This window comes from Pipistrellus kuhlii, unplaced genomic scaffold, assembly GCF_014108245.1.
Source record: "Pipistrellus kuhlii isolate mPipKuh1 unplaced genomic scaffold, mPipKuh1.p scaffold_m20_p_11, whole genome shotgun sequence".
In the NCBI taxonomy this organism is placed as follows: Eukaryota; Metazoa; Chordata; class Mammalia; order Chiroptera; family Vespertilionidae; genus Pipistrellus; species Pipistrellus kuhlii.
The window spans coordinates 2,682,607-2,710,202 of NW_023425416.1; the positions used below are offsets into that span (position 1 = coordinate 2,682,607).

The following is a 27,596-nucleotide window of genomic DNA, read 5'->3' on the forward strand; positions in this document are numbered from 1 at the left end:
TTTATTCTTCCTGGATTTACCACTCATATAAGTTGCTCTGACTCCCCGTGAGGAATGAGCAGAGAGATTAGAACTACAACCTGTGCACATGAAAGTAAACATCGTAAGTGGGAAGGGAGGAGCTGCTCATCATATCTTGACTTTTAAAATATAATGTAGTGAGAAATGTTAAAACGTTTACCGATTTTTGTTAAACTTGATACACTCAAAATTAAAATTTCATTTATTCCCATTGTATGTCTTCAGTAAGTTGAAAATATTAATCTATTAAAGAAGATCTTGAATTGGGAAAAAAATAGGTTAGAATAATCTTAATACTTTGTTTAAATAGCCCAGAATGCTGTGCTTGAGGGACCAAATGAACATTTTTGGTAGTCTGTCAATATGATCTACCCAGTTGGAGATACACGAAAGTATGGTTTTATTTCTCAGGGATTTTGTAGTAATTTAGAATAACTGAAATATATGCTATTTCCTTAGATTAGAGAAAAATATAAGGTTGCATAGTTCAAACAGATGATTGAATTCTCTTTAGTTCTTTGTCTGTCATGGTACACCTTATCAGTGGTACACCTCTGAAGAAAGTTGAGACCTTTTTTTGTCACTATTTCCTTAAGAGCTACCTCATGGTTATATGCTGTTATATTTTTCTTTAAAAATAGCACATTAAATATGTTTATATTAGTAGGAACATTAAACCAGATATATTTTTATTTAAATTTCTTTCTGATAATGTTTCTCAGGTAGAAATTGGCAGTCTAGAAAAAACACGCTCCATAATGGCTGAAGAGCTAGTTAAATTAACAAATCAAAATGACGAACTGGAAGAGAAAGTGAAGGAGATACCCAAACTTCGAACTCAGCTACGAGTAAGTATTCTTTACTTAAGGTGAACCTAAGATATTTTAATCCTGTTACATTAAATCACATATTTTTAATTTATGTAAAATGTATATATGTTAATGATTTATTTGAAAATTAGAGTATTAGTATTTTAGTAAATAACTTTAAAGGTAAATCTTTTATCTTACCTCATTATATAGTCAAAGCATTTTTCACAATCATGTTTAATCTCATTTGAAAAATAACTAGATTTTATTTGGCCAAGGATCATTTATAAAACACTTTCACCATATATATTATCACCATACCACTTATTTATTAATATATATCACAATTAGCATATTTGGTATTAGTAGTCACTATTAAGCCATATTTAATTTGGGTAAATGCCAGGTAATACTTAAACTACAGTGAACCAAAGAGACTAAAATATCATCAGATGTGCTTCAGTTAATTGGAGAAATCACTGATTAGGCTATGTAGGGGGGAAATTGTAGATTTAGTGGAGAGATTGATAGCCATTTGCCCAGCCAGTGTTGCCCAGTAGTTGAACTATGAACCAGGAAGTCACAGTTCAGTTCCTGGTCACGGCACATGCCCATGTGGTGGGCTCGATCCCCAGTGGGGGGCATGCAGGAGACAGCTGATCAGTGATTCTCTGTCATCATTGGTGTTTCTATTCCTCTCTCCCTCTCCCTTCCTCTCTGATATCAATAAAAATAGATTTAAAAAACCCTAAAATAGGTGGGGTTATTTTAGCATTTGTAAACATTTAATTAGCATCTGTTGCATTAAAAAGTATTAAACACCTATATATTCAGGATTATCTTGTATATGTTTGTTTTTTCTGAAGGAAAAATATGAATACTCCATATGTTTCTTTTCTGGATAGATAATGATTTATTCTAAAAATCTATAGATCTTTGGGTTTGTGCTGTTATTACTGTATAAAGCTTAACAATTTTATTTAGAGACAATGAAGAATAAAGATGAGAGACCCAGTACCATTCTGATTAGGAATATTAGCCCTGGGTGATCATAGAACACCAGACAACAAGAAATGCAATTCAGAAAAAAAAATTGACAGAATGAAATGAAAATGTATTCCTCATTGCCTTTGAACATATCTATGTACAATACATTTGACACACTGATGCTTTTTTCTTAGGGTAATCTACTCCATGCTCTTGTAGGACATTAGAACACAGTTTCAACAAGAAGCTGTGAATTGTTCCCCAGGCACTGATGGGAGGATTTGCTATGGAATTAGGAATGGGGGGATTTATTCTTGTACTAGAGGCCCAGTGCATGAATTTGTGCACCAGTGGGGTCCCTAGGCCTGGCTGTGGGATCAGCCGAGATGGGCTCTCTGACATCCCTCAAGGGGTCCCAGATTGGGAGAGGGCAACAGGCCAGGCCGAGGGACCCCACCGGTGCATGATCGGGGCTGTAGAGGGATGTGGGGGGTTGGCCTGCTGGGGTGGGGCATGGGAAGGCTCCAGGGCATGTCTGGCCCATCTCGCTCAGTCCCGATCAGCCGGACCCCAGCAGTAAGCTAACCTACCCATCAGAGCGTCTACCCCCTTGTGGTCAGTGCATGTCGTCATAGTGAGCAATTGAGCAGCCTTAACATAACATTAGCATATTACACTTTGATTGGTTGAACAGGACACTTAGCATATTAGGCTTTTATTATATAGGAATTTGGTCTTCCATTATTTTCATTTCTGTATGTCTTGTGTTGTTTCTGGCTCTGCTCCAGTGCTTTCCTTGCTGTCTGGCATCCGTGAAAGGGAAGGTTGTTTTCTGCATTTGGAAACACCTTCCAATGGTGAGGGGACTAACTATCGGCAGTGTGAGCATGACAGTCCCTATGCCTGTGCTGCAGCAGCAATTAAAATTTAAAAAAAAAAAAAAAAAAAAATGTTTTTACTTATTTTAAAAAATCAGTGACTACTTCCATGGCATATGTTCAGATTTGGCTAGCATTTGTTCATGCCTATTTTGTACTAGAATCGTATTTATACTTAACATTTGTTATTTAATTAAATTGTTCCATATAAGCCTAACTAAACAAAGAGACATATATTAATTGCCTGAAATTCAGAAATGAGCAATGAACTTGTTTCTGTTAATACAAGCATACGTGATAGTCAAGTTTCAATGTTCTAAGTCTCATGATGGACACTTCATTTTATTTTTTAATTAAATAATTTATTTAAATATACTATTTGTATTGTTTTAATGAAGCTACATGTGCTTATTGTAATTTTAATAGTATAAATAGTAAAATTAAGATTGTGTTTCTGCCACCTAGAGGCAACAATTATTAACTCATTTCTTTATTAGCTTTCAGCCTTTTTTAGGGCGTGTGTGTGTGTGTGTGTGTGTGTGTGTGTGTGTGTGTACGTGTACGCATGCAGGCATGCATGTGCTATTTTAACGTATTTGGGTTCATACTGTAAATACATTTTATATTCTACTCTTAAATCACTTGATATTGTATTGTGAAAATGTTCCCATATTGTTAAATTTTCTCAAAGCATAGTTTTTACAAGTAATCCTATGGCTATTTAATAATTTAGTTAATTCCCTGTGGTGGCTGTGGAGGTGGTTGTGAGTTTTTTAACTTGATTTTTAAAAGGTGCTATAAACAACTTTATGCATAAATCTCCTTCAAAACCTCTGGCTCTTTGTTTAGGCCTGGGGTTACTGCTTTTGTTTGATGCCCTGGAGAAATGGCTTTCCATTCCAGATGCTTCTTTGAGTCAGGACACCGGGTGTGAATGACCTGGTATTTTCACACCTTTGGGGTCGACAGTGCTTGATTGTATGTTTGTATGTGTAGAGGAATACATAGTAGTCTTTTCAGGTTTGCCTTTTTCTTAGCAGAAATTCTTGCTAGACCCAAGCCATAAATGACCAGCTCTGAGTCTTAGTTTTGTTGGAAGTGGGAATTTCAACTTTAAGATGGTCTTTATAGGTATTTTAATATGATGTCGGGAGCAGCTCAAAAATGCTAGCCAGATACACGATACTGATCACTTAGCATATTAGGTCACTTATATGTTAATATAATATTAACTTAATATTTAGTTAATAAATATTAATTTTTTATAACTAAAAAATTAGTTATTTTAATCTTAAAAACCCCTATCCTCCCAGGGCACTTTAAAGATACTTTTGAAGGTAATCTTTGAAGTTTCTATATAACTAATCATTTTCCTAAAAAGTAAAGAAATACGGCATGACAAATGTGCAAAATAAGTCTGTAGGGGGACAGAAGAGTGATTGTCATGTGGATGGTTTTTTCTTAAGTTCCTTTACTTGCTATTTATTCCAACAGGCTGGAGTACGAATTTAATTTTCTTAAGAGCTGACTATATAGTTTTATTTAGGTTGTAATGTGTTTATTGGTGACTTGTTTATGATAATATAAATATAATCAAGATGTTCTGTACTTTATAAATTGTAAACAAATCTGTTTTGTAGGATTTGGATCAGAGATACAACACTATTCTGCAGATGTACGGAGAAAAAGCTGAAGAGGCAGAAGAACTTCGATTAGATCTTGAAGATGTAAAAAATATGTATAAGACTCAAATAGACGAACTTTTAAGACAGAGGCTCAGTTAACTTCTGAAAATTACATTCCCATCAAACTTATTGTAGTCATTTAATAACAAAATACAGACTTTCAATAAATTCTATTATAAATTAGAAAGTGGAATTTATTATAGAGTTAAAAAATTGAAGAAAGTTTTATAGTATATAGTAATATTTGCAGTTAAATTATTTTATGCAATATTTGAACTTTATTTTTGAAACTATCTTTAAAGATTTATTTTTTAAAGCATCTTTTCCCTCCCCCCCATGAATAGCACCAAGATTTATTATTTTTTCCTTATGTCAGTATGGTTAGGGAAGAAGAATGCTGTTCATACATTGTATTATAGATAAAAACTAATTATATCTATAATTTATATGTGTTTGTATATACTGACAACATTTAATGAGTGATATTGACATATTGAAACTGAAATCTTTCACATTTAAATCGTCAACATTTCTAGTTACTGCTCATGAAAATGGACATTAAGTGCCCAATTAAAAAACTTCCTGTTAATAAATTTTGAACTGAATATTTTTCCTTTAAAGTAGAAGTCACACTGACACAGAAGATTAAAGGATGAATGAATTAAAAGCATTTTTATGGCTCTAGCCGGTTTTGCTCAGTGGGTAGAGCCTGCAGACCAAAGGGTCCTAGGTTCGATTCCAGTCAAGGTCACATACCTTGATTGCAGGCTCCTTCTGGCCCAGGCCCTGGTCGGGGCTTGTGCAGGAGGCAGCCGATCGATGTGTTCTCTCACATCAGTGTTCTCTCTCTCTTTCCCTCTCTCTTCCACTCTCCCTAAAAATCAATAAAAAATATCTTCAGGTGAGGATTAACAACAACAACAACAACACCACTAACAGAAAACCACCCAAAAAACTAAAAACATTTTTGTGGTCCGAAGATTTATTTTACCCAGATTCCACAGTTAAGTCTGTACAAATTGTGTTAGTATCTGGAGAAAGCTAAGCTATGCAGTTATCTAGGCATGGTTGGATAATGGGGAAAATGTGCTCATAGTGATTTGTGATGGTTATCAGTAACATTTAAGTGATTTTGAAGAGGTTTTGTTTTTACTATCCTATGAAATCAACATAAAATTGTTAACATAATTTTCTCAAAATTTTTCACATTTTGTGAAACCTTATTTGTAGCACATTAAAAATGAGTGTTTCATATTACAGAACATTCATAACAAAAATAGAGAAATTGTAAGAATCAATTTAAATTTGGCATTTGCAGTTCTGTGTAATTTATCATTTTATTTTTTTCTTGAACCTTTAAACACAAACACAGTGCAAATAGCTATAAAAAATAGCTATGCCTTCTTCCCAATGTTATTTTATTCAGAAGTTAACCAGTCTGTGTTGTATACTTATGAAATATTTTAATATCTTTTATTACTGAAAGTCATTTCACTGCCTTTGCTTACAAATAAAAATTCTCAATTGTGAGTTAAATTTTAAACACTAGAACTTTGGAGTATAACTATAAGTAAGCCATGTTAAGGAATTGAATACTTTTCAGGGTAATTCAAGTGACATTTTTTCTTTCCTTTTTGTATTCTAGACCCTATTTCTGGCACTGGATTTCTGGTGTTTATTTAGCATTAGTAAATATTCTTTCAGAGTGAGCCAAATTCATAAAGTTATATTTCTATATTTTAGTGGTATATCAGTGTAATCTTTGTCACCTTGATTTTTTTTTAAATTTAAATTTAGGGTTGACAGGAAATGGCAAGACTGATAGCAATAAGAAATATATAGAAGATATAGGAAACTTAAGTTGCAAAATTCTGACAAATGTTTGAAATTAGAAGTTTAGGAATTATGAAATTGTTTTTAAAATATTCATTAGTGAGAGAAAAAAAACCCTTTAGTTGTGGGGAAAATTGAAATAAAACTATATCTTCTATTTTCATATTAAACATTCTCTTAATCCTTCTAAACATTAATAAAACCAGTTCAACTTAAAACTTTAAAGTGTTTTCAATTTATTTAATTAAAAAGTTCAAAGCAGCTAATTTCATCTCTGGCTGTATATTACCATATGTTGTTCTTTATCTGCAAATGAATAGTTGATACTCACACTGATCCTATTTTACTGCAAACCTAGATATCTCAATACATTTATAAGTTGAGAAGTATACTAAATCAATTTCTTGAAAGACTCCACTAAGTAAAAGAATATATTGAATATTGGTTGCCATATTTTGCTTTGTCATTAAGGCTTCTCCATATTCTAATAAAATAATATTTTAATGGATAATATAGTTTGCAGTTAGATGTTTCTAGTCTTGGAAGAAAACAGATACTACAAATCTTAATTTCAAGAATATGAAAGAAATGTAAAAGAGGTACCAACATTATTTTTTATGTATAGACATCTAAGCACAGATGGTAGGCATCCTTCCAACTCTGGGGAAACTAAATTGAGAATACCATTCCTTTTCCCCCTTTGCTTCTGTTTTGAGAACTTCTAGGCAGGGGTCTTCAAACTACGGCCCGCGGGCCACATGCGGCCCGCAGAGGAGTCTGATCCGGCCCGCCAGGTTTTTTGGGCAGTGAGCGCAGCCGAGGTGTTACAGTAGGAATTAGTAGTTCATATAGTCCGGCCCTCCAGCTCTCTGAGGGACCGTGATCTGGCCCCCACTTTAAAAAGTTTGAGGACCCCTGTTAGTGTTACAGTACTTAGCACATGGAGGAATGTACCTATATTATAATTTAAGATATTCCAAGTATGGATAATTTCTGACCTAAGGAAACAGTTTTTGTAGTTAAATGAAAAAAATGTTCAGCCTAGTCGGGTGGTTTAGTGGTTGAGCAGTCGACCTATGTGATCCAGGAGGTCATAGTTCAATTCCCCATTAGGGCACATGCCTGGATTGTGGGCTTGATTGGCAGTGTGGGGCTTGCAGGAGACAGCTGACCAATGATGCTCATCATTGATGTTTCTATCTCTCTCTTTCTGAAATCAATGAAAATAAAAGAAAAAGAATGTTCAGGAAAAAATTTGTTCTTACAATCCCTCAATTGGCATTTGATTTATTAATTGAATTAATAAATTAGCCATAGGAAAACAAATGAATATAAGAAGTATGTGATTTATAGTATTTAGAAAGTAGTGCTGAGACTGGTTTGGCTCAATGGATAGAGCGTCGGCTTAGGGATTGAAGGGTCCCAGGTTCGATTCCGGTCAAGGGCATGTACCTTGGTTGCGGGCATATCCCCAGTAGGGGTTGTGCAAGAGGCAGCTGATCAATGACACTCATCGATGTTTCTAACTATCTCCCTTCCTCTCTGTACAAAATCAATAATATATATATATTTTTAAAAAGTAGCCATAAGAAAACAAAATGACTTGGGATACTTTATCTTGTTTTACTTCTGTTTGTTTAGTATGTATACATTTGTACTATGGTACAGAAATTTTTCATTTTTATTTTAAAAATTATTCAATTTTAAATTACAAAATTTTGTAAAGGGCTGAAAGTATTATTTAAGCAAATTGATATAAACATTTTAATTTTAAATGAAATAATCCTATCTAATAAAGAGGGAATATGCTAATTGACCATCACTCTGTCACAAAGATGGCTGCACCCACAGCGGAGGCCAAGTTCCCATAAGGAGCCTTAACAAGCAATCAGCAGGGACCTGAGGCTATGCCCTTCCCTGCCCCTGTGGGGCTTGACAGTGGATCTCAGGCTGTGTCCTTCACCTGGTGGGTCTTGATGGAGAACCTCAAGGCATGCCCCCTGCCCCAGTCTGGGCTGGGGGACCGCAGGCCACACCCCCCATCCTGGTGCCAGGCCAGGGGACCTGAGGCTATGCCCCCTGCCCGGCAGGAACTAGACAAGGGTGGGACTGGCCAGGTCTGGATCCAGCTCAGTTGGTAGGGGAGGTGGGGCTGGTCGGGTCTGGGTCTCACGTGATTTTGAGGTGCATGTGGGCTGGTCTTGACTCTGGGTCCTGTGGCGTGCCCCCAACTCTGACAGGAGGAAGGTTTTCATATACATTTTACTAATTTTCTTTCATCTCTGACTTCTATTATAGAGAAAGTGCAAATAGCAATATTAAAATATTTCCTCTAGACTTCTGATCCTCATAGCCAATTGGCTTGGAGAGCAATGCTTCCCAGTGATACCAACAACAAGCAAGGCTTAACAAAAAATGTACACACAGCCCACAAAGGGCTACACCAAGACTGTCCACCTCAGGTAACTGGGAGGCTGACTCACTGAACCATATAGGACACCTTAGCACACAAAGCCACCCTACTAACTCAGGGAAGCTGTGAAAATGCCAAGACAAGGAAACAGATCACAAACGAAATGGAGGAAAAGAAGAATCTGGATATAGCGTTCAAAACCATGCTTAAAGGTTTTTCAAGAATTTCCTAGAAAAGGTCGATAAGACCTATGAGGAGATGAAAAGGGATCAATAAGAAATAATAAGGGATCAACAAGAAATAATAAGGGATCAACAAGAAATAAAGAATACATTGTCTGAAATAAAAAATATTATACAGAGTCCTAAAAATAGAATGGAAGATCACAAGAATCAAGTCAAAGATTTGGAACATAAGGAACCAGAAGACATTCCTCTGCAGAAGCAAGAAGACAAAAGAATCCAGAAAGTTGAAGATAATGTAAGAAACCTCTGGGACAACTTCAAGCAAACCAACATCAGAATTATGGGGGGGTCAGAAGATGAGAAAGAGCAAGATATCAAAAACATACTGAAAGAAATAGTGACAGAAAACTTCCCCCACCTGGTGAAGGAATTAGACTTACAAGTCCAGGAAGCTCACAGAATTCCAAACAAAAGGAATCCAAAGAAGACCACACCACAACAAATCATAATTAAAATTCCAAGAGCAAAAGACAAAGAGAGAATATTAAAAGCAGCAAGAGCAAAGCAGGTAGTTACCTATAAAGGAGCACATATACGATTGTCAGCTGATTTCTCAACAGAAACCATGCAGGCCAGACGGGAATGGCAAGAAATATTCAAGGTGATGAATAGCAAGAACCTACAGCCAAAAATAATCTACCCAGCAAAGCTATCACTCAGAATCGAAGGCCAGATAAAGAGCTTCACCAATAAAAAAAAGCTAAAGGAGTTCATCACCACCAAACCAGAATTATATGAATTGCTGAAGGGGGTTCTTTCGGAAGAGAAAGTAAATAAAGATAAAAACTATGAACAACAAATATGTAACTATCAAGAAGTGAATCTAAAAACCAAAAAAATAAAAAAAAATCTGATGAACAATATTAACTGGTGAATATAATGGAATCAGAGGTATGGAAGGGGAGTGAACTGACAATTCTCGGGGGAAAAGGGTAGAGGGGGGTGTGGGAAGAGACTGAACATAAACTGTGCACCTATGGATGTGGACAATGATGGGTGGGGAAAGGGCAGAGGGTGGGGTGGGGACCTGGTGAAGGGGAGCAACAGAGGGGGTGGGGGAAGAGGAACATCTGTAATAATATGAACAATAAAGATTTATTTAAAAAAATCATTTTACATTGCAAAAAAAAGAAAAAAGGGGTCTCCCTTAAAGATGTCTTAAAATAACGCCTGGCTGTTTCCATTCTCACCCTTCAAGTGCTTTTTTCTATGGCTGGTGGTGACCTGTCTCATTATATTGTAGAAAAACTCCTATTTGGGCGGATGAAATACTACGTGGTGATGTTGATTCACGGGTCTGAGAATACAAGACTTTCCATAGATAAGCCGCCTCCTCTAGGAAGCTGGGGTCCGTCTTCTTTGCACACACAGCCCGTGACCGTGTCAGGACCTGATTATGACCAGAGAACCACCCTGTGCGTGTTTGTGACCTCTGAGTGTGGGCGGGCATTCACCAACAACATTGCTGACACCTTTACCTGATTCATTAAAAGTGGGGTTTGGCTTCAGGTGAATTGCTTGTTATAGAAAGAACAATGGCCTAGGAATTTTAAATCCTGAACTTGAGCAGTGTCTGAATCTTTTTTCAAAATATATTTTATTGAGAAACATAAATAATGAGAGAATGTTATTGATGCCTCTGGCACGCCCCATATTGGGAATATCGAGCCAGCAACCGGGGGGCACGTGCCCTTGACCTGAATGGAACCCAGGACCCTTCAGTCCGCAGGCCCACGCTCTAGCCACTGAGCCAAACCTGCTAGGGCTGAGTCTTCTAAAGTTGTGAGATCTAAGTGCTTGTGTTTCACAATAAGGAACTCCTCTGACTTTGCACATCTGATTCGTAAACCCCCCAAAGCAGTTGTCGGCAAACTGCGGCTCTCGAGCCACATGCGGCTCTTTGGCCCCTTGAGAGTGGTTCTCCCACAAAATACCAAGGCCTGGGCGAGTCTATCTTGAAGAAAGTGGTGTTAGAAGAAGTGTAAGTTTAATAAATTTGGCTCTCCAAAGACATTTCAATCGTCATACTGTTGATATTTGGCTCTGTTGACTAATGAGTTTGCTGACCACTGGTTTAGAATATAAGATTTTAAGTTCCTCCAACACTGCACTAAAACATTTCAATAAAATCATGCTTTCCACTCTTTCTTCTTCTTTTTTTTTTTTTTTAAAGTACTCAATTCCCACAAATCCATTCTCTGTAGGACATTGTCTACCGTATTTTCCGGCATATAAAACGACCCCCTAATTTTACAGTTAAAACATAGGTTTAGGCCTATATTTGCTGTATAAGACTATCCCCCACTTCCGAGGCAACACCAATTCTTTTTTTAAAAAATATTTTTTCTATTTTTTATTTATTAAATTTTTTTTTTTTTTTTTTTTTTTTTTCCAGAAGTAAAAGGTTTTTATTGTCAAGAAAGAGGTATAGGTAGGAATACACAGAGAATTTTCAGGGTGAGATGGGCTGTTTAATTTGACTAAAAATTTGTTGGTCCCAACAATATTGCAAGGTGATGGGAAATGTCTGAATAGAGAACTCAGGTTTGACTTTCTTTTTAGGATATTGCTGATTTTCTAGCAAATAGATGGATGTGATAGAAGCAAGGTGTTAGGAAGTCTCTGTGGGCAGCATCCTGTAGATTCAATGTGCTGATAACGATTAGAAAGCTACTTCATTATCCCAGTAACAGATAAGAAGGATCTTAACTGCATCATGGTAAAGAGAACAGAGTGGAAAGTGAGATGCAGATTATATGGGTTCTGTTGTTCTTGGCATTTTATTTAGATGTGAGGAGGAAGGCAGATGAGATTCTCAATTATTTATTAAATTATTATCTGTGTACATATTTTAACATTCCCCCCTCCCATACATACCAATTCTTTTTTTAATTAAATTTTTAATGAATGACATTTTTCGAACATATACCGTACATTGATACGATAAATGGAAGGTCTCTTCACAAATGGCAATGCCATGAACTTGACTGAGAAACAAGAAATCCAAAAGGGAACATTTACAATGATGGCATCATCTGGAAAGAAAATTACATGAAGAACTTGCAGAAAACGCTTGTTTGTGACTGACTGGGATGATAAGAGGTTTTTCTAGGCAGAGGAGCATTGTGAGCTTAAAATCCTTCAAAATCCTCATCATGTTCTTCTTCTGACACCATAAGTTCATCAAATTCGGAATTTGATCCATTTGTAAGACAGTCATCATATGGATCAAATTCTGAATCAGATGGTGTGGCTTCAGCTTCGGCTTCCCCTTCATCTTGCCACAAGAAGTCATCCTCCATACCGTCCAAAGAATTTGATATGCCACACTTCTTTTTTTTTTTTTTAAATATATTTTATTGATTTTTGTACAGAGAGGAAGGGAGAGAGATAGAGAGTTAGAAACATCGATGAGAGAGAGTCATCGATCAGCTGCCTCTTGCACACCCCCTACTGGGGATATGCCCACAACCAAGGCACATGCCCTTGACCGGAATCGAACCCGGGACCCTTCAGTCCCCAAGCCAACGCTCTATCCATTGAGCCAAACCGATCTTGGCTGATTTGCCACACTTCTTGAAAGACCTGATTACTGTTTCTTCAGTAATATCATTCCAGGCTTTTATGACAAAGTTACACAAAACATCCAATTGTGGCGCACGCATGTTTCCTCCTTTTGTGAATATAACCATTTTGATGATGCTCAAGAACCACGTCTACTACATGCTTTTCAAGTTCTGGCCAATAGGGGTGCCTCTTCTTAATGCACACTTACTCCTTGGCATACTCTTTAATGCATCTTCATTTGCTTTCCAGTCTCGGACCATCTTTTCTGTTACTCCATATTGTCTTGCCGCAGCACAGTTATTGTGTTCCTTGGCAAAGTTTACAACTTTCAGTTTGAAACTGGCTTCAAATTTCCTTCTTCTTGCTGGAGCCATGATGGGTTCTTTTCTACCAGCCATTTGTTGTACACCCACTAATCTTTTAGGCCGGGGTTATACAGTACTGTAACTTCAGCTACACAGAGAATGTTCTATTATGGTACCTTTTAACTCACTGTATGTGTCCTGATACAGCAGCTTTGGCTACACAGAACGTTCCTGTGCTGCAATTGTATGTACCACGGTGAGCCAATCACAACAAGCAAAGGTTCAAAGGTTATAATAGACCACCTCTCTGACTCTGGCCAATCTGAGCAGGCTTTTTACTAGTACACAGTGTAGCTTCGGGTACAGAACATGTATAATTTTCATGCATAAAAAGCCTGCTTGGATTGGCTGAGTTAGAGAGGCGGTCCGAGCAGCCTTGCAGTAATTGGTGAGGGATTGAGTTGGAAAATTTGTTTAGTGGCATATTGAAACATTTTTCAGGATATACGCGGTGTATAAGACGACTCCTGGTTTTCGGTTGACTTTTTTCGTTTCAAAGTCGTCTTATACGCAGAAAAATACGGTAGTTCACTATTGGATCCTTGCACCTGAAAACCCGCCTGGCATATAGCAAGCCCCCAACAAGGGCCTGTTCACCGTGGAAGTGGTTGGGGCCGCCGCAGGAGAGAGTGGGGTCCCTCTTACACAGAAGACTGGCAGGCTGAGAGGGGAAGCACAGGGCTCATGCTCAGGGAAGGGTCTGGAGTCCTGGGAAATCGGTTTGGGCGACAGGAAACAGAGGAGACAGAACTGGCCGTTCTTTGAGATAAAAAGCTTAAAAGTCATTGGTCTAGCCCAGAGCTAGCTGGGTTGGCTCAGTGGATAGAGTCTAGGCCTGTGGACCAAAGGGTCCCAGATTCAATTTCAGTCAAAGGCATGGACCTTGGTTGCAGGCTACTCCCTGGCCGGGTCAGGGCACCTGCAGGAGGCAAACAATTCATATGTTTCTCTCACATGGCTATTGTCTTTCCCTCTCTCTCCCATGCTCTCTAAAATGGAAAAATGGAAAAATATCCTCAGGTGAGGATTTAAAAAATAAAAAAAGTCATTGGTCTTTGTGAAACTACTGTTATCGGACAAAGACGAAGTGGTGGGTCCTTTGTGCCCATGGCTGCTGGAAGTGGAATCTTTAGATTTCTGGGGGGCAATAATTGTCTGAGACTCGCTTGTGTGGGAGAATGAATGGGTCTGCTTTATTTTTTCTCAACCTGAAATTCTCATGATTGACTGCATTGGGGGGTTGTGTCATTTTTCAATCCATCTTGTCCTCAAAGATGGAGAGGAACACTGGGTGCCTCTGGCCTTCATGATGTGAGACTCTGGCTCTGAGCCGCAGCAGCTGTGCCCAATGGTGCATCGTGATGTCACACTGGAGGCTGGGATGCTCTGTCACATGGGCGTGGGGGATATCTAGCTGGTCCTGATGGCCACTCTCTGTGCTGAGTGTTTAGCTGGAGACATTGCTAGTTGTGTGCTGACAAATCTCGGAATGAAGAACCTTACCTCATGAGAGTGAAGAAAACGGAGGACAATGAGCCAACATGACGTTCCCAGGTTCTTGTGGCTTCTGTGTGGGATTGGAACACAGATCCTGAGACACCAGCACCCATAGTCTATGTTATTATGCTCCACTGCCTTCTCAATGGTCTCATCTAAATAAAGTGTTTGTCCCTCACTCACTCATGGCACACAAAACTCCATGATGTTTCTGAAGTCCAACGCTAACTCAGATGGCACTTCTGGGAACCCCTTAAGTAACAGGTGCTAACTGACAATGATTTGTGCTTTTCCTCTGGCCTCTCACCAGCAAGGTTTCCATAGCTCTGTGTGGTGTGAATGCCTTTCTCACCATCTCTCCCAGTGGGTTTTCCTACAGGAAAAGCTCCAGATGAAAACGATATCCAGTCTGTCCATAAGCATTTCTACTGGTGAACCGTCCAGGTCTACCCTATGGACCAATGTGAGGAAGGTACTGTAGGAATTCCATCACGAACTTGATGCACTTTTAATAACGTTCCATTTCCTATGTGTAAGGAAATACCTATCACAAGACTTTTCAGCCCAGCTGGTGTAGCTCTGTGGATGAGCGTCCATCTGTGAACCAGGAGGTCAGGGCTCCCTTCCCGGTCAAAGCACATGCTCTGGTTGCATGCTCCATCCCCAATGGGGGGCGAACAGGGGGAAGCCAACCAATGATTCTCTCTTATCATTGATGTTTCTATCTCTCCCTCTCCCTCTCCCTTCCTCTCTGAAATCAATAAAAAACACATTAATAAAAAGGATTTCTCAACTCATATCTTTACTTCTCTTCTTCCTTGGCATCTTTCCACCCATTACCACCACCCAGCAGTGGCTCATCCATACTTGGTACCCAGCCCCCTCCCTATACCATGGCCCCTTGTCCACAGCAAGCAGAGCTCCCTGAGGAACTCATGGTGAGCAGCCACCCATGCACTGACCGTTGTTCTGTGTTCCCCTAGCTTTAACTGAGACCTTCTCGGGGGCACATCCTTGAGGAAAAAGAGCTGGTTTTCCGGTAGGGCCCCCTCCGTTCTGTTCTCTTGAAATGTTGCTCTCACAGTGTCTCCCTGGTAAGTCCACTTCACATGTAAGAAGCTGACAAGGTGAGTGTACAAGACATGCACACCGCCCTGGTTCTGGGAGTGAGGGCTGAGTGGAAGTCTTCCACGGGCTCATAACCGATAGAGGGAGACGTCTTGAAGTGACAGCACCCAGGATGGAAAGTACAGCCCGAAGAATGCAGTCAGTTATATTGTATATCTCATTAACGGTTAAACCGCTTACATTGGCATTATCTTTATTTATTTTTTTAAAATATATTTTATTGATTTTTTACAGAGAGGAAGGGAGAGAGATAGAGAGCTAGAAACGTCGATGAGAGAGAAACATCGACCAGCTGCCTCTTGCACACCCCCCACTGGGGATGTGCCTGCAACCAAGGTACATGTCCTTGACCAGAATCGAACCTGGAACCTTTCAGTCTGCAGACTGACACTCTACCACTGAGCCAAACCGGTTTCGGCAACATTGGCATTATCTTTAAAAGTTATATTTGATCACATAGATACCATGTTCTGGTAGATTACAGACAAAGAGTTGATTTATTGGTATGTTCTTAAAGTCATTAAGCATTGGCACAGGTAAGGCCAAAAAAGTGGGTTTTTTTGTAGAAACCAATGAATGGCCCTGGAAATGAATGAAACAACTACACTACCATGGAGATTCTGATTTAAAATATATATACTTACATGATTATGTTTCTCTCACAGCCAATGTATCCTCCGATGAACTATCTTCCCACCAAGGATGCCTGCATCATCATAAAAGCGAGAGGTAAAAATCGCCGCTGGCCAGATTGTGCGTGCTTCTCCTCCTCCCACCTTTTTGTGAGGAGGCATTGAAGAGGTAGGTGAAAATTAGCAAGCATTTCCCTGCCCGAGTGAGAACGACGTCAATGCTTATTCTACTAGGAGAGCCACTGCATCCTTGTTTGCTCAGAGAACCAATAGTCCATCCCAATTCTAGTCTCGGTCAGCCTCGGTTCCTGGTCCCATGTGAAGTGTGCAGAGACAGAGTGGGCACTCGTGGGATGTCTGTATTTGTGATGTTTACACATAGAACGACACTGAGGAACACGGGGTTTGGGTCAGGCTGCCGAGGTCCAATCCTGGCTCTGTGGCTTAATCCCATCGTGACCATAAGCTTATTCCTTGACTGCCTATCAAATGGCGATGAACTGTGCACCTGTTTTATGAGGTTATTATAAGGTTGATCCACATAAAATTGAAGTGTTTTGTTTTTTAAATACATTATTGACTTTTTACAGAGAGGAAGGAAGAGAGATAGTTGGAAACATCAATGAGAGAGTCATCCATCAGCTGCCTCCTGCATGCCCTCCACTGGGGATGTGCCTGCAACCAAGGCACATCCCCTTGACCAAAATCCAACCTGGGACCCTTTAGTCCTCAGGGTGATGCTCTATCCGCCCGGCACATGTGTCAAACACAAGGCCCTCGGGCCAAATCCGTCCCGCCAGGCCTTGCAATGTGGCCCGCACCGCGCTGTCATCACTGCACTCCGCTGCGTTTCCATCACAATGACAGTTTATGATTGTTCAGTAAACCATTCGGCCCGTGATTTAGGCTGGATTTTAGATTTTGGCCCCTTCTCTGATTGAGTTCGACACCCCTACAAGTCTATCGACTGAGCCAAACCGGATTCGGCCTGGTCAAGGGCGTTTTAAAAAAAATATCCTTTCTTCCCAATTCACTATTGAATTGGCTGTTATAGTTATAATATCCATGAACTGACTTAGTTTGCTTCATGCATGGAAAAACAAATACAAACATTGCTATCTGTTTTGTGATATAAATCATCACAAATTAATAGAAAGAATGAGTTTTTCGTTTTTAATTCATCTATTATGTACTTTGTGTTAGAGAATGATTTATCCATTGCTTCCCTTTTAACCATTATCATCAGTGAATGCCTAGTCACAGAGATGAGACTGTTGGTCAAGGGACACCCTGGGCTCCGGCCTTCTGCCAACCCACCTCCAGCACACTACCCGGGCCCGGGACACCACCCAGGGCCCCCACCAGCCACCAACCCATCTCCAGCATCCCAGCCCGGGCCCGGGACACCACCTTGGGCCCCAGCCAGCTGCCAACCCGCCTCCAGCAGCCCATCCCGGCCCGTGACACCACCCTGGGCCGCCGCCCGCTGCAAAAGCGGCCTGCAGCAGCCCAGCACGGGCCCGGACACTACCCTGGGCCGCCAGCCACCAGCAGCAAAACCCGCCTATAGATTTCTTAGCAAAGGGGTTATCTTTGCCCTGAGTGAGGCCTGTGCATTGGTGTTTTTTTTAATTGAATTAGTTGGGATAACATTGGTTAACATAAGTTTCAGGTGTACATCATTATAATAATCATCTGTGTACTCAACTTGAAGTTTAATCTCTTCCCATTACCATATAGTTGACACGTTTGGCCTCTTCATCCTCTCATTGTTGCAGCAAACTGGAGAAGAACCAAGCAGTACTTGGAGAGATGGAGTTACATTTATTACACGCGGGTCCAGAGGAAAATGTCTCTCCAATTCTGGGCCCCAACATGGAGGAATTTTACCTTCTTCGTCTCCCAAATATGGGGTGTTTCTGGCCCCTTTTGCAAGTTCTTAAAGAGCCCCTACATGCTGGGGCCTTGAGACCTCAACCAAGGGCCTGGCCTGGCGCCAGCACTGATCATTTTGTCAGAGGAAGGTTGAATGGCCTCTCTGAAGTGAAGCAGTCATATTTTCCTTATTATTTAAGCAAGCAAGCATTTACAGAAGCCAAATAGAGTAAACATTTCCAACGGCAGTTTTTATATAAGATGGATGCTTCAACACCACTGCCTTCCCCTCTGGTAGCTGCCAGACTGCTGTCTGTCTGTGTTCATTTGTTGCTGACCCAGGGCACACTGAGGGGTTGGTTAGTACATGGTTTGCATATACCCTATTCCATACAAAATTCAGGAACACATATGATCCCAAAGAATTTGAAAAAGGATTGTATACCTGCACTTAATCTTTAAATCAGTATTTTTGAAATTGATGCCATTATCGGCTTCATTTATTTTTTATTTTTGTTAATTTCAGAGAGGAAGGGAGAGAGAGAGAGAGAGAGAGAGAGAGAGAGAGAGAGAGAGAGAGAGAGAGAGAGAGAAACATCAATGATGAGAGAGAATCAATGATCGGCTGCCTCCTGCACGCTCCCCATTGGGGACCAAGCCCACAACCCAGGCATGTGCCCTTGACCGGAATTGAACCCAGGACCCTTTAGTCCACAGGCTGATGCTCTATCTATTGAGCCAAACTGACTAGAGCTATATATATATTAGAGGCCCAGTGCATGAGATTCATGCACCCAGGGGAATGGGGGGCCCTCAGCTGGGCCTGCACCCTCTCGCAGTCTGGGAGCCCTTGGGGCAGGGGTCCTCAAACTTTTTAAAGTGGGGGCCAGATCACGGTCCCTCAGAGAGCTGGAGGGCCGGACTATATGAACTACTAATTCCTACTGTAACACCTTGGCTGCGCTCACTGCCCAAAAAACCTGGCGGGCCGGATCAGACTCCTCTGCGGGCCGCATGTGGCCCACGGGCCGTAGTTTGAAGACGCCTGCTGGGGGGATGTCCAACTGGCCAGCAGTCCCTCCTTGGCGCTGCCAAAGGGGCGGGAGAGGCTCCTGCCACAGCCGCTACACTCACTACACTCACCAGCCATGAGCCCGGCTTCTGGCTGAGTGGCACTCCCCCGTGGGGGCGCACTGACCACCAGGGTCAGCTCCTGCATTGAGTTTGCGCCCTACTGGTCAGTGCACATCATAGTGATCAGTCACTGCTGTTCGGTTGATTTACATATTAGCTTTATTATATAGGATATCTTTATTGTGGCAAACCAGCTTGTTAAAAAATAATTTTAAATGACTGCAATTCATTTGAATATACTAACAGAAAAGCTACACTTCCTGTACACAACAAAAGGCAAGTAAGCTCAGAAAAGCATTTTCAAAAATTACTATCCTGCCTGGCAAGCGTGGCTCAGGCGTTGAGCATCAACCTGTGACCCAGGAGGTCCCGGTTGCAGGTTCGATCCCCAGTGTAGGGCGTGCAGGAGGCCACTAATTAATGATTCTCATCATTGATGTTTCTATTGCTCCCTCTCCCTTCCTCTCTGAAATCAATAAAATACTAAAAAGAAATTACTGTCCTTATTGGTATGGGGTAGGCAAAGTGTGAAATAGGCCAAGTCCTTTACATGAAGAGTAAACGAGTTAATACTGTAAAATGATTCCGAACCATTACTGGCGCATGTCAAATACCATGTGTTTTTGTGTTATTTGAAAAAAATCCAGATAACATTCCTAATTTTGCAGGTTATTAAGGGAACTTGTAGCACCTAGGAACTTATTTTAAGAGCAGGTAAACCTTTGGAGATGTGGCAGGCAATTGGACATGAGCAGAGCAGGAACAACGGGCAGGTACGGGGCACCAGGGAGAAAGCCCTGGGCGCCTGGCAAAGGGCAGTGGTGGGTGGGACCTCGCCCTCAGGTGACCCTTCCTCCCCTAGCGTTTGCTGGCCATGCCCCCACCCCTGACCTCTCCTCCCTGGAGATAACACTTAGGCCTCAGTTATATGTCAGCTCCAGGCTCAGGAAAGCAGCCAAACCGGACAGTGACCCCATGGCTGACCTCAGGACCAGCTGCATTAAATAACAACCCCTCTCCAGGCTCGGGCCCATTTATCAGTGGAGACCCAGACCCTGAAAAGCTGCTGAATATGCCATTGAGATCTTCCCCTGGGACCTCCCCTAAAATCTCACCCTTAAAACCCTAGGATGGAGGGCTCAGGGCCTCTGCCTCCCAGGAGCACAGGGACCCTGCACCTCCCTCTCCCCCTCTCCCCCTCTCCCCTTCCCCCAGCAGGCGCCTGACCACCACCTCCCTCATTCCCGAGTTCCAAGGCCCTTCCTGCATCTCAGTAACTGGCTTCCTCAGCCCATCTCTTCTAGCGACTCCTTCTCCCCCTCTGTGATTTACCAAATAAATGTTTCTCTTATTTGAGTCTTGGCTCTGATTTTCTTCTTACCCAGATTCCAAGTTAAGAGGTTGCCAAACCCAGGTCCGGTCAGACGCCATCCGTCTAACACGGGCTGCCCACACAGAAATAAACTGCTGTGCTTGCTCCTGATCCTGTCACTTAACACTGCGCCTTTCTGTGTCTGAGCTTACGGTTACTTTGTGTCAGCCTCCGAGCATCCGCCATCCGCTCCAGTGTTGTCAGTACGGATCACCTCCAGCGTGCTCCATACCGGGTGGCAGATGGGGGTGCAAAACATGATACAAAAAACAGGTAATCATAAGATAACCGAATGAGAAAAATTAACCTCCACAGAGTAGCAGTTGAACTTGGCGAGTTTTCTGATGGGGAGAGAGGCGAGTGCACTACACACAGTGTGAGTGACCCCGAAACAGTGTCACCCCAGAAAGCGCCCAGCTGAGAGCCAGGGCGCCGCTGGTCCTCACTCAGGGAACAGCAGGACCCGCCTCGGGCCAGGCGCCCTGCGCTGCCCTGCCCTGCCCTGCCCAGGAGCGCGGGGTGTGTGTGTGTGTGTGTGTGTGTGTGTGTGTGTGTGTGTGTGTGTGTGACCGCGGCCCCGCCTCCCCGTGCGGAATCCCCTCCCCCCCCCCGCTGCCCCGCCTCCCCCTCTGCCTCTCCCCCCTCCCCACCCCGCGGGCGGGCGGAGCGGCTCCCTGGCGCCCCCTGGCGCCCCCAGGCCCGCGGCGGCTTCCGCTGAGCCGCGAGCGGGTTGTGGTTCCCTCCTCCCCAGCAGCGGCCTCTCCGGCGGCCGAGCCCAGATCCCGGCTCAGGTGGGTCTCCCCGGACCGCGGCGCCTTCACCCCTTCCCCTCCTCTCCCTTCCCTTCCCTTCCCTTCCCTTCCCGTCCCCTCCCCTCCCTCCCCGCGCGCCCGGCTCCCGGCTCCCGGCTCCGTGGCTCCGGCTGCAGCTCCCGCCGGCGCTGGCCCCTCCGGTGCGGGCGGCCCGCGTGGCTCCGGGGCCGGGACCAGGTCGGCGGGTGCGGCGTGCGGGGCGGGGTGCGTGCGGGGCGGGGTGCGTGCGGCCAGATCTCGGGGCCCCCGAGGCAGCCAGCGGGTCCAGGTGTGGCACCGAGCGCGGCGGGTGGCGGAGGGGCGCTCGCGGGCTCCGCAGCCGGTTCCCCTGGGCGCCCGGCCGCCTCCGCGGGCGCCTCCGCGGGCACCTCCGCGGCAGCCGGGCCGCTCCCGCCGGTGGCCGCCGCCGGGTCCGGGCACCGCGGGGGGCGCCCAGGTCACTGTCCGGGTGCCTGCAGCTGCGGTCGGTCCGCGGCGCCCTGGAGCTGCCCATCCCTGTGTTCCCCGTGGCCCCGGCAGCCGCGGAGCTCCCTCTCACTTTCGGGCTTTCCGTTTTCTCTTGCCTCCTTGCCTCCTGCAGGCTTTGGAAACCACTCTGGGTGCAGGGGTGGGGGAGCCGCCGCTTTGCTGAGGGAAAAAGCGGCTCAGCTGCTGAGCTCCGATGGCCTGGGAGGCCCCCGCCCCTCCCCGGGGCCTGGGAGGACTCCACACCCACCGGCCTCCCAGCCCCGGGTGTGCCTCCTGCACCCGCAGCCACCGGCGCCAGCCCGTGCAAGTGGGTGTGTGCCCTCTGCCAGCCAGGCTCTGCTCTGATTTTGATTTTCCCCTGACCTAGGCATTGGATCCGTGGGCTTAGTCGCGGCTAGAGCCCAGTCCAGGACGATACACGTGGATAACCCAAGGGCAGGAGGACTGGCCACAACAATGACTTTATTCTGGGGGGATGAGTCAAAGGGCAGGACGTCCGGCCTCTCGCAGGGAGGCCCCAGCCCAGTCAGTGGGACTCAGTGAGGGTTACTGTGCTGAGAGCAGCACGCTGTTTGCTGCAGGAATGCTTACCCGCCTCAACCACTGCTGCCTGCGCACAGCGGGCATCTCCTTCCCGCCCAGCTCCAGGCTGGTACCTGTAACTCTGAGTGTGGTTTCATTAAGGCAGAGAGAGAGCACCAGCAACCAGGCCTGTTAGTTAGTTAGCTCACTAAATGCCAGACATTTGGCTTACAGGTTATCTCGTCAAATTGTTTTCTCTCTTACTATTTCCATTGACTCAGAATTATCACCAGGTAGTAAAATCCACTTCTGCATCTTTTTAAGGTAACATGTTTCATTTCTGACAGCTTTATATATATAAAACATTACAACAGCTGCTGGGGAGTTTTGAGGATTAAAGTGTTAAATATGTTTATTATAAGATACTATTACTATTTTTAAATATATTATATATATATATATTTTTGTTGTTGTTGTTGTTGATTTTAGAGAAGAAGGGAGAGGGAGAGAAACATCAATAGTGAGAGAGAACCCTTGATCGGCTGCCTCCTGCATGCCTCACACTGGGGATCAAGCCCTCAACCTGGGCAAATGCCCTGACTGGGAATTGAATCCCGGTGACTTCCTGGTTCATAGATCAATGCTCAATTGCTGAGCCATGCCAGTTGGGCGATACTATTACTATTAAATGTACTTTTTGTAAAGATTTTAAAATTGATTTTTAGAGAGGAATGGAGAAGGAGAAAGAAACATCAATGTGAGAGTGAAACACTTATCAGCTGCCTTCCACATGCCCCCTACTGGGGATCAAGCCTGCATGTGCCCTGACTTAGAATCGAACCCACAATCTTTGGATTTTTTTATACTAAGGGCTAATTTATACTTTTAAACTTTATAAACTTGCAATCAACTCCCTGTTCGATAAAAGTCCTAACCAAAAAGATTAATTCAGATCACCCTCACAGCAGATCACAGTATAGACTGGCTCCACCTACTAGAACATGGGAGTTTACACTCCAGAGGAAAAGGGTCTCTCCGGGGTGACCCCCTGTCCGGAGGGACCTGCTGGCCCTGGAAGTTGGGGCTTAATGGAGCAGAGCAGTCTGCTTCTGAAAGCTTCTTCCTCTCCCCCCTCCCCCGCCCCCCCATCGCCCACAGTGAACAAACACTGATTTTGAAAGCTGAGTTTCCCAGTGTGCCCTGGTGACAGCAGACATAGCCTGGAGCAGCTAAGGTGTATACAGCTCGATCACCTGTGGAAAGAGCACTTTTTTAAAATAGAGAAAAGATACCACTAAAGTGAACCGGAAGATCATTGTCTGTGATTATTGTCTACCAGAGGCCTGCTGCACGAGTTTGTGCACGGTGCGGTCCTGAAGGAGTAGGGGGAGCTGGGACATGAAATCTATGCACTGAGGTGGGGGATCCCTCAGCCCGGCCTGTGCCCTCTCACAGTCTGGGAGCCCTGTGATCTATCGATTGCCCCAAAGAGGTAGGCCCTGCCCACCCTGCTGGGGCTCCACAATGGATTGTACCTGCAAAAGGAGGCCTTGCCCACCCACCACAGACCACCAGGCCACCGCCTGGACCTCCCTCTTTGGGGTGATCATGGAGCCCCCTGATTGATCGATCGCCCCGCTGGCCAGTGTCCTGGCAATCATGGGATGATGGCTGGGCTCCCGACCAATCGCATCGCACCTGCCTTGGCTGGCCTGGCACCAGTGGGTGTCATAGCGTGGTCATCCGGAAGGCTGTCCAGAAGGGAGTTCGGCTGCCTGGTCTCATTAGCACATGGTGCTTTTATTAGTATAGATGACCAGAGGTTATTATAGGTAGGTGATATAGAGTAGGGGTGTCGAACTCAATCAGAGAAGGGGCCAAAATCTAAAATCCAGCCTAAATCACGGGCTGAATGGTTTACTGAACAGTCATAAACTGTCATTGTGATGGAAACGCACCGGAGTGCAGTGATGACAGCGCGGTGCGGGCCACATTGCAAGGCCTGGCGGGACGGATTTGGCCCGCGGGCCTTGTGTTTGACACATGTGATATAGAGGGAAATCTGGTCCAAGAGAGTCAGATGGGGAGAACTGGAAGTGCACTGAGGTCTGTAACCGTTATCTGAGCAGGACCAGAAGAGCCTCGGGGAGAGCCTCGGGAGGCAGACTGCCTGGATTTCACACTGGAGTTTCCACGTCTTAGCTCTTACAGCCATCAGAGCTTGTTGTACACACAGGAGCATGTTAGCGCCTCAAGGGCAGGGATCCAGTTCCCGGCTGCGTGCTGTTGCTGCGTCGTCGGTGCCAAGTCCCTGGCGCGTGGTGTGCTGGCTCACGCTGGCTGTTTTATCATCTCACTCAGCAGCCCCGCTGGCTCCGAGCCACGGCGCTTCTTTACCTGTCTCTCTGCCTGTGTCCCTGCTCCTCCTCAGACGGCATCGAGCATCCTGCACCCATCCAACATGGCTTTAAACATTTGTTTTGTTTTATTTTATTTTTTAAAAAAATATGTTTTTATTGATTTCAGAACGGAAGAGAGAGAAACATCAATGATGAGAGAGGATCATTGACTGGCTGCCTCCTGAATGCCCCACATGGGGGATCAGGGATCGGGGATTGAGCCCCCAACCATAGGCATGTGCTCTGACTGGGCATTGAATTGTGACTTCCTGGTTCATAGGTCGAGGCTCAACCACTGAGCCACGCCAGCCAGGCTAAACATTTATTTAATAAACATACAAAATTTAACTAAGCAGGTACATCTAAACACTTTAGCAATATTTAACGCATAACTTTATAACGAAGGCTTATTAAAATTTACATTTTACAGATGGAAAAGCTGAGGTACAGAAAACTTAAGTAACTTGCTCAAGGTCATACAGCTTAGGAAGCTGCATCTGGATTCAAACCTAGTTGGTCCAGTTTTAAAGTCCAAGTTCTTAACTATATTATGCTATGTTGTCTATTACATTACTTTTATTTCAGGCATCAGCAAACTGGGTCATATTAAGGCCTTCCTCCCATTTTTGTAAATAAAGTTTTATTAGAACAGCCACACCCCCCCTCCTTCTGCTGCTTTCCTGACAAAGGCACAGTGGAGTAGTTGTCACAGAGACTGTACAGCCTGCGAATGGTCACCGGCCCCGGGGTTACTTGAGTCATAACCCTTGCCATCATCTGCATTTGTGTGTGTTTATTTTATGTCTTTTGTTCTAGGTTACAAGCTCCAGGAGAGCAGAGGTTTTCTTGCTTTGTTCTCCCCTGTATTTTTAGCTCTGATAAGAAAAAAATATTCTGAAATGTTCTCAATTACAGCAGCTGGAGAACGAGAGAAAGAGACAGAGCTGTTAGTCTGAGAGTGGCTTCGGGCTGTGCTAGTCACATTCTTGTTTTACCTGTTGGGATTTGGGTTAATTTCCGGTGGATGTTCTGCAGATTATTTCAGCCAGGCACCATCCAATCCCAGGGACCCCTGCTTCTCCCAGCCAGCCCAGGGGCGCTGGCGTTTCTCTGCGTCACCGCCCCTGCTGTGCCTGCGGCTCCTGTAAATTCTTCCAGACCTTTCCTTTTTCCCCTGCCTCCTGGGTGTGTAATGACGCTTGCCAAACCCCGAGGACAGACATGCTTTATCTCCTTGCATGCTGCTGCGGGTTCAGACTCCGTGCCCCAGGACCCATCTTCATTTTGGCTAGCTTCTTTGGCTCAAGAAACCTTACTTTTAAAAAGACTTGTAAAAAAGATAAAGACTTGTCATAAAGACACGTTTTTTACCAAGTGAAAAGATTTGCAGCCACGGAAATTAAGAAGTTTTAACGTAACAGCTCCTGACACGGGGCCTGGCACAGAACAGGCGCACCATAAATGCTGTGTTTATGGAATAGAGGAACATTATGCAGTGATGTAGCCAAGTTCATTGTCATTATGCTGAGCGCTTGCCCTCTCCGAGATCGTTGAAGGACATGTTTTGAGGGCTGTGTTTACAATTTGACCTCCAGGCGTGGAGCTGCGATGTCCATGCTGCTTGTCTTTGGACTGTTGCTGCATGACCTCCCGCTGAGCCGCCCTGAGGAGGCTTCGCCCCCGGTCGGGGCCGAGGGCGCCCCGGGCGGGCCCGGGTTCAACTACGCCAGCATCCGCCTGCCCGAGGAGCACATCCCCTTCTTTTTGCACAACAGCGGGCATGTGGCCAGCCTCTGCAGGAAGGACCCACACTGTCCTTTTAAGGTAGGCTCTTTCCCTTGTTTACTTGTAAGGCTGGCTTACCAATTCTGCTTCACAGCTTGAACTTGAAGGTAGCATTTTATCTTTGGGTTGTAAGGTGAGTTGGTCATTGTATTTCATATAAGGCTTATAAGGACCAAACTTTGTTTAAAACTATGTCCCACTCACAGCAGTGAGATTTAAAATCCAAATCACTAGTAAATAGGAAACCAATCCTATTTGTATACTCCAGGGATGAGTCAAATTAGATTTTTTGCACAAAAGAATATCTCGTTCCAAGTAACTAAGGAATTTGCCACCTCTTCCTTCAGCTGCACTGGGTCTGTTTCAGCACTTCATTGCGATAATCACACCTCTGCCCCTAATCACACCTCTGCCCCTAATCACACCTCTGCCCCTAATCACACCTCTGCCCCTAATCACACCTCTGCCCCAATTCACACCTCTGCCCCTAATCACACCTCTGCTTGGTGTAGAGGCTGTCCTGGTGCAGAGCTGCTGGAAAGGCCCCAAATGGCAGCCCTTTAAGGCAGCTACTGAGGCCCCAGAGATCAAAGCTGGGCACTTCCTTTCCCACGGTGCTGGCACAGGAAGCCCGCTGACAGGAGGCCTGGGAACCACACACCCCCCCCCACACACACATACACACACACATTCACTCACACACAGACACACACATTCACACACACACACACACACACACACATACACATTCACTCACACACACACATACACATTTACTCACACATAGACACACACATTCACACACACACACACATACACACACACATTCACTCACACACAGACACACACATTCACACACACACACACACACTCACACACATACACATTCACTCACACACACACATACACATTTACTCACACATAGACACACACATTCACACACACACACACACACACACACACACACACACACGCTGCCCCTGGGCCGGCGAGAGCCTGCGGGCTCTCTGGCCTCCAGCGGCTGCTGTGGCCCCAGGGGCTGCATAGCCTCCACGTCTTGAGGGATCTGCCGGTCTGGATGGATGAACAAAGTTGCTGATCCAGTTAATGTAGCTGATTCTTTTGGCGACAGAAATTCCACTTTAGGTGACTTCTAGGGTCTGCTTTTA

At 44.1% G+C, this 27,596-nt stretch overlaps 2 protein-coding genes and 1 long non-coding RNA gene across 7 annotated transcripts in view; 2 read left to right on the forward strand and 1 right to left on the reverse strand.

Annotated features, from left to right (window-relative positions):
• Positions 1-4,596, forward strand: part of TMF1 (TATA element modulatory factor 1) — a 36,251-nt gene extending 31,655 nt beyond the window's left edge. For 2 of the 3 annotated variants that reach the window (XM_036430570.2, XM_036430569.2), the window contains 2 exons: positions 744-869; positions 4,336-4,596. In XM_036430570.2, the coding sequence (XP_036286463.1) occupies positions 744-869; positions 4,336-4,479 (270 nt within the window). In that variant the 3' untranslated portion in view covers positions 4,480-4,596. The remainder of the gene's footprint in view (positions 1-743; positions 870-4,335) is intronic. The other variant, XM_036430571.2, reaches the window with a different exon arrangement.
• A 1,410-nt stretch (positions 4,597-6,006) lies between these two features.
• On the reverse strand, positions 6,007-7,576 carry LOC118715021. The gene is made up of 2 exons (XR_004986745.2): positions 7,127-7,576; positions 6,007-6,934 (listed from the first exon to the last, which is right to left on the reverse strand). It is a non-coding gene; the product is annotated as an uncharacterized LOC118715021 (long non-coding RNA).
• A 13,568-nt stretch (positions 7,577-21,144) lies between these two features.
• The window catches only part of EOGT (EGF domain specific O-linked N-acetylglucosamine transferase), a 34,964-nt gene continuing 28,512 nt past the window's right edge, over positions 21,145-27,596 (forward strand). For all 3 annotated transcript variants that reach the window (XM_036430574.2, XM_036430575.2, XM_045578945.1), the window contains exons 1-2: positions 21,145-21,232; positions 26,238-26,466. In XM_036430574.2, coding sequence (XP_036286467.1) covers positions 26,251-26,466 — 216 coding nt within the window. In that variant the 5' untranslated portion in view covers positions 21,145-21,232; positions 26,238-26,250. The remainder of the gene's footprint in view (positions 21,233-26,237; positions 26,467-27,596) is intronic.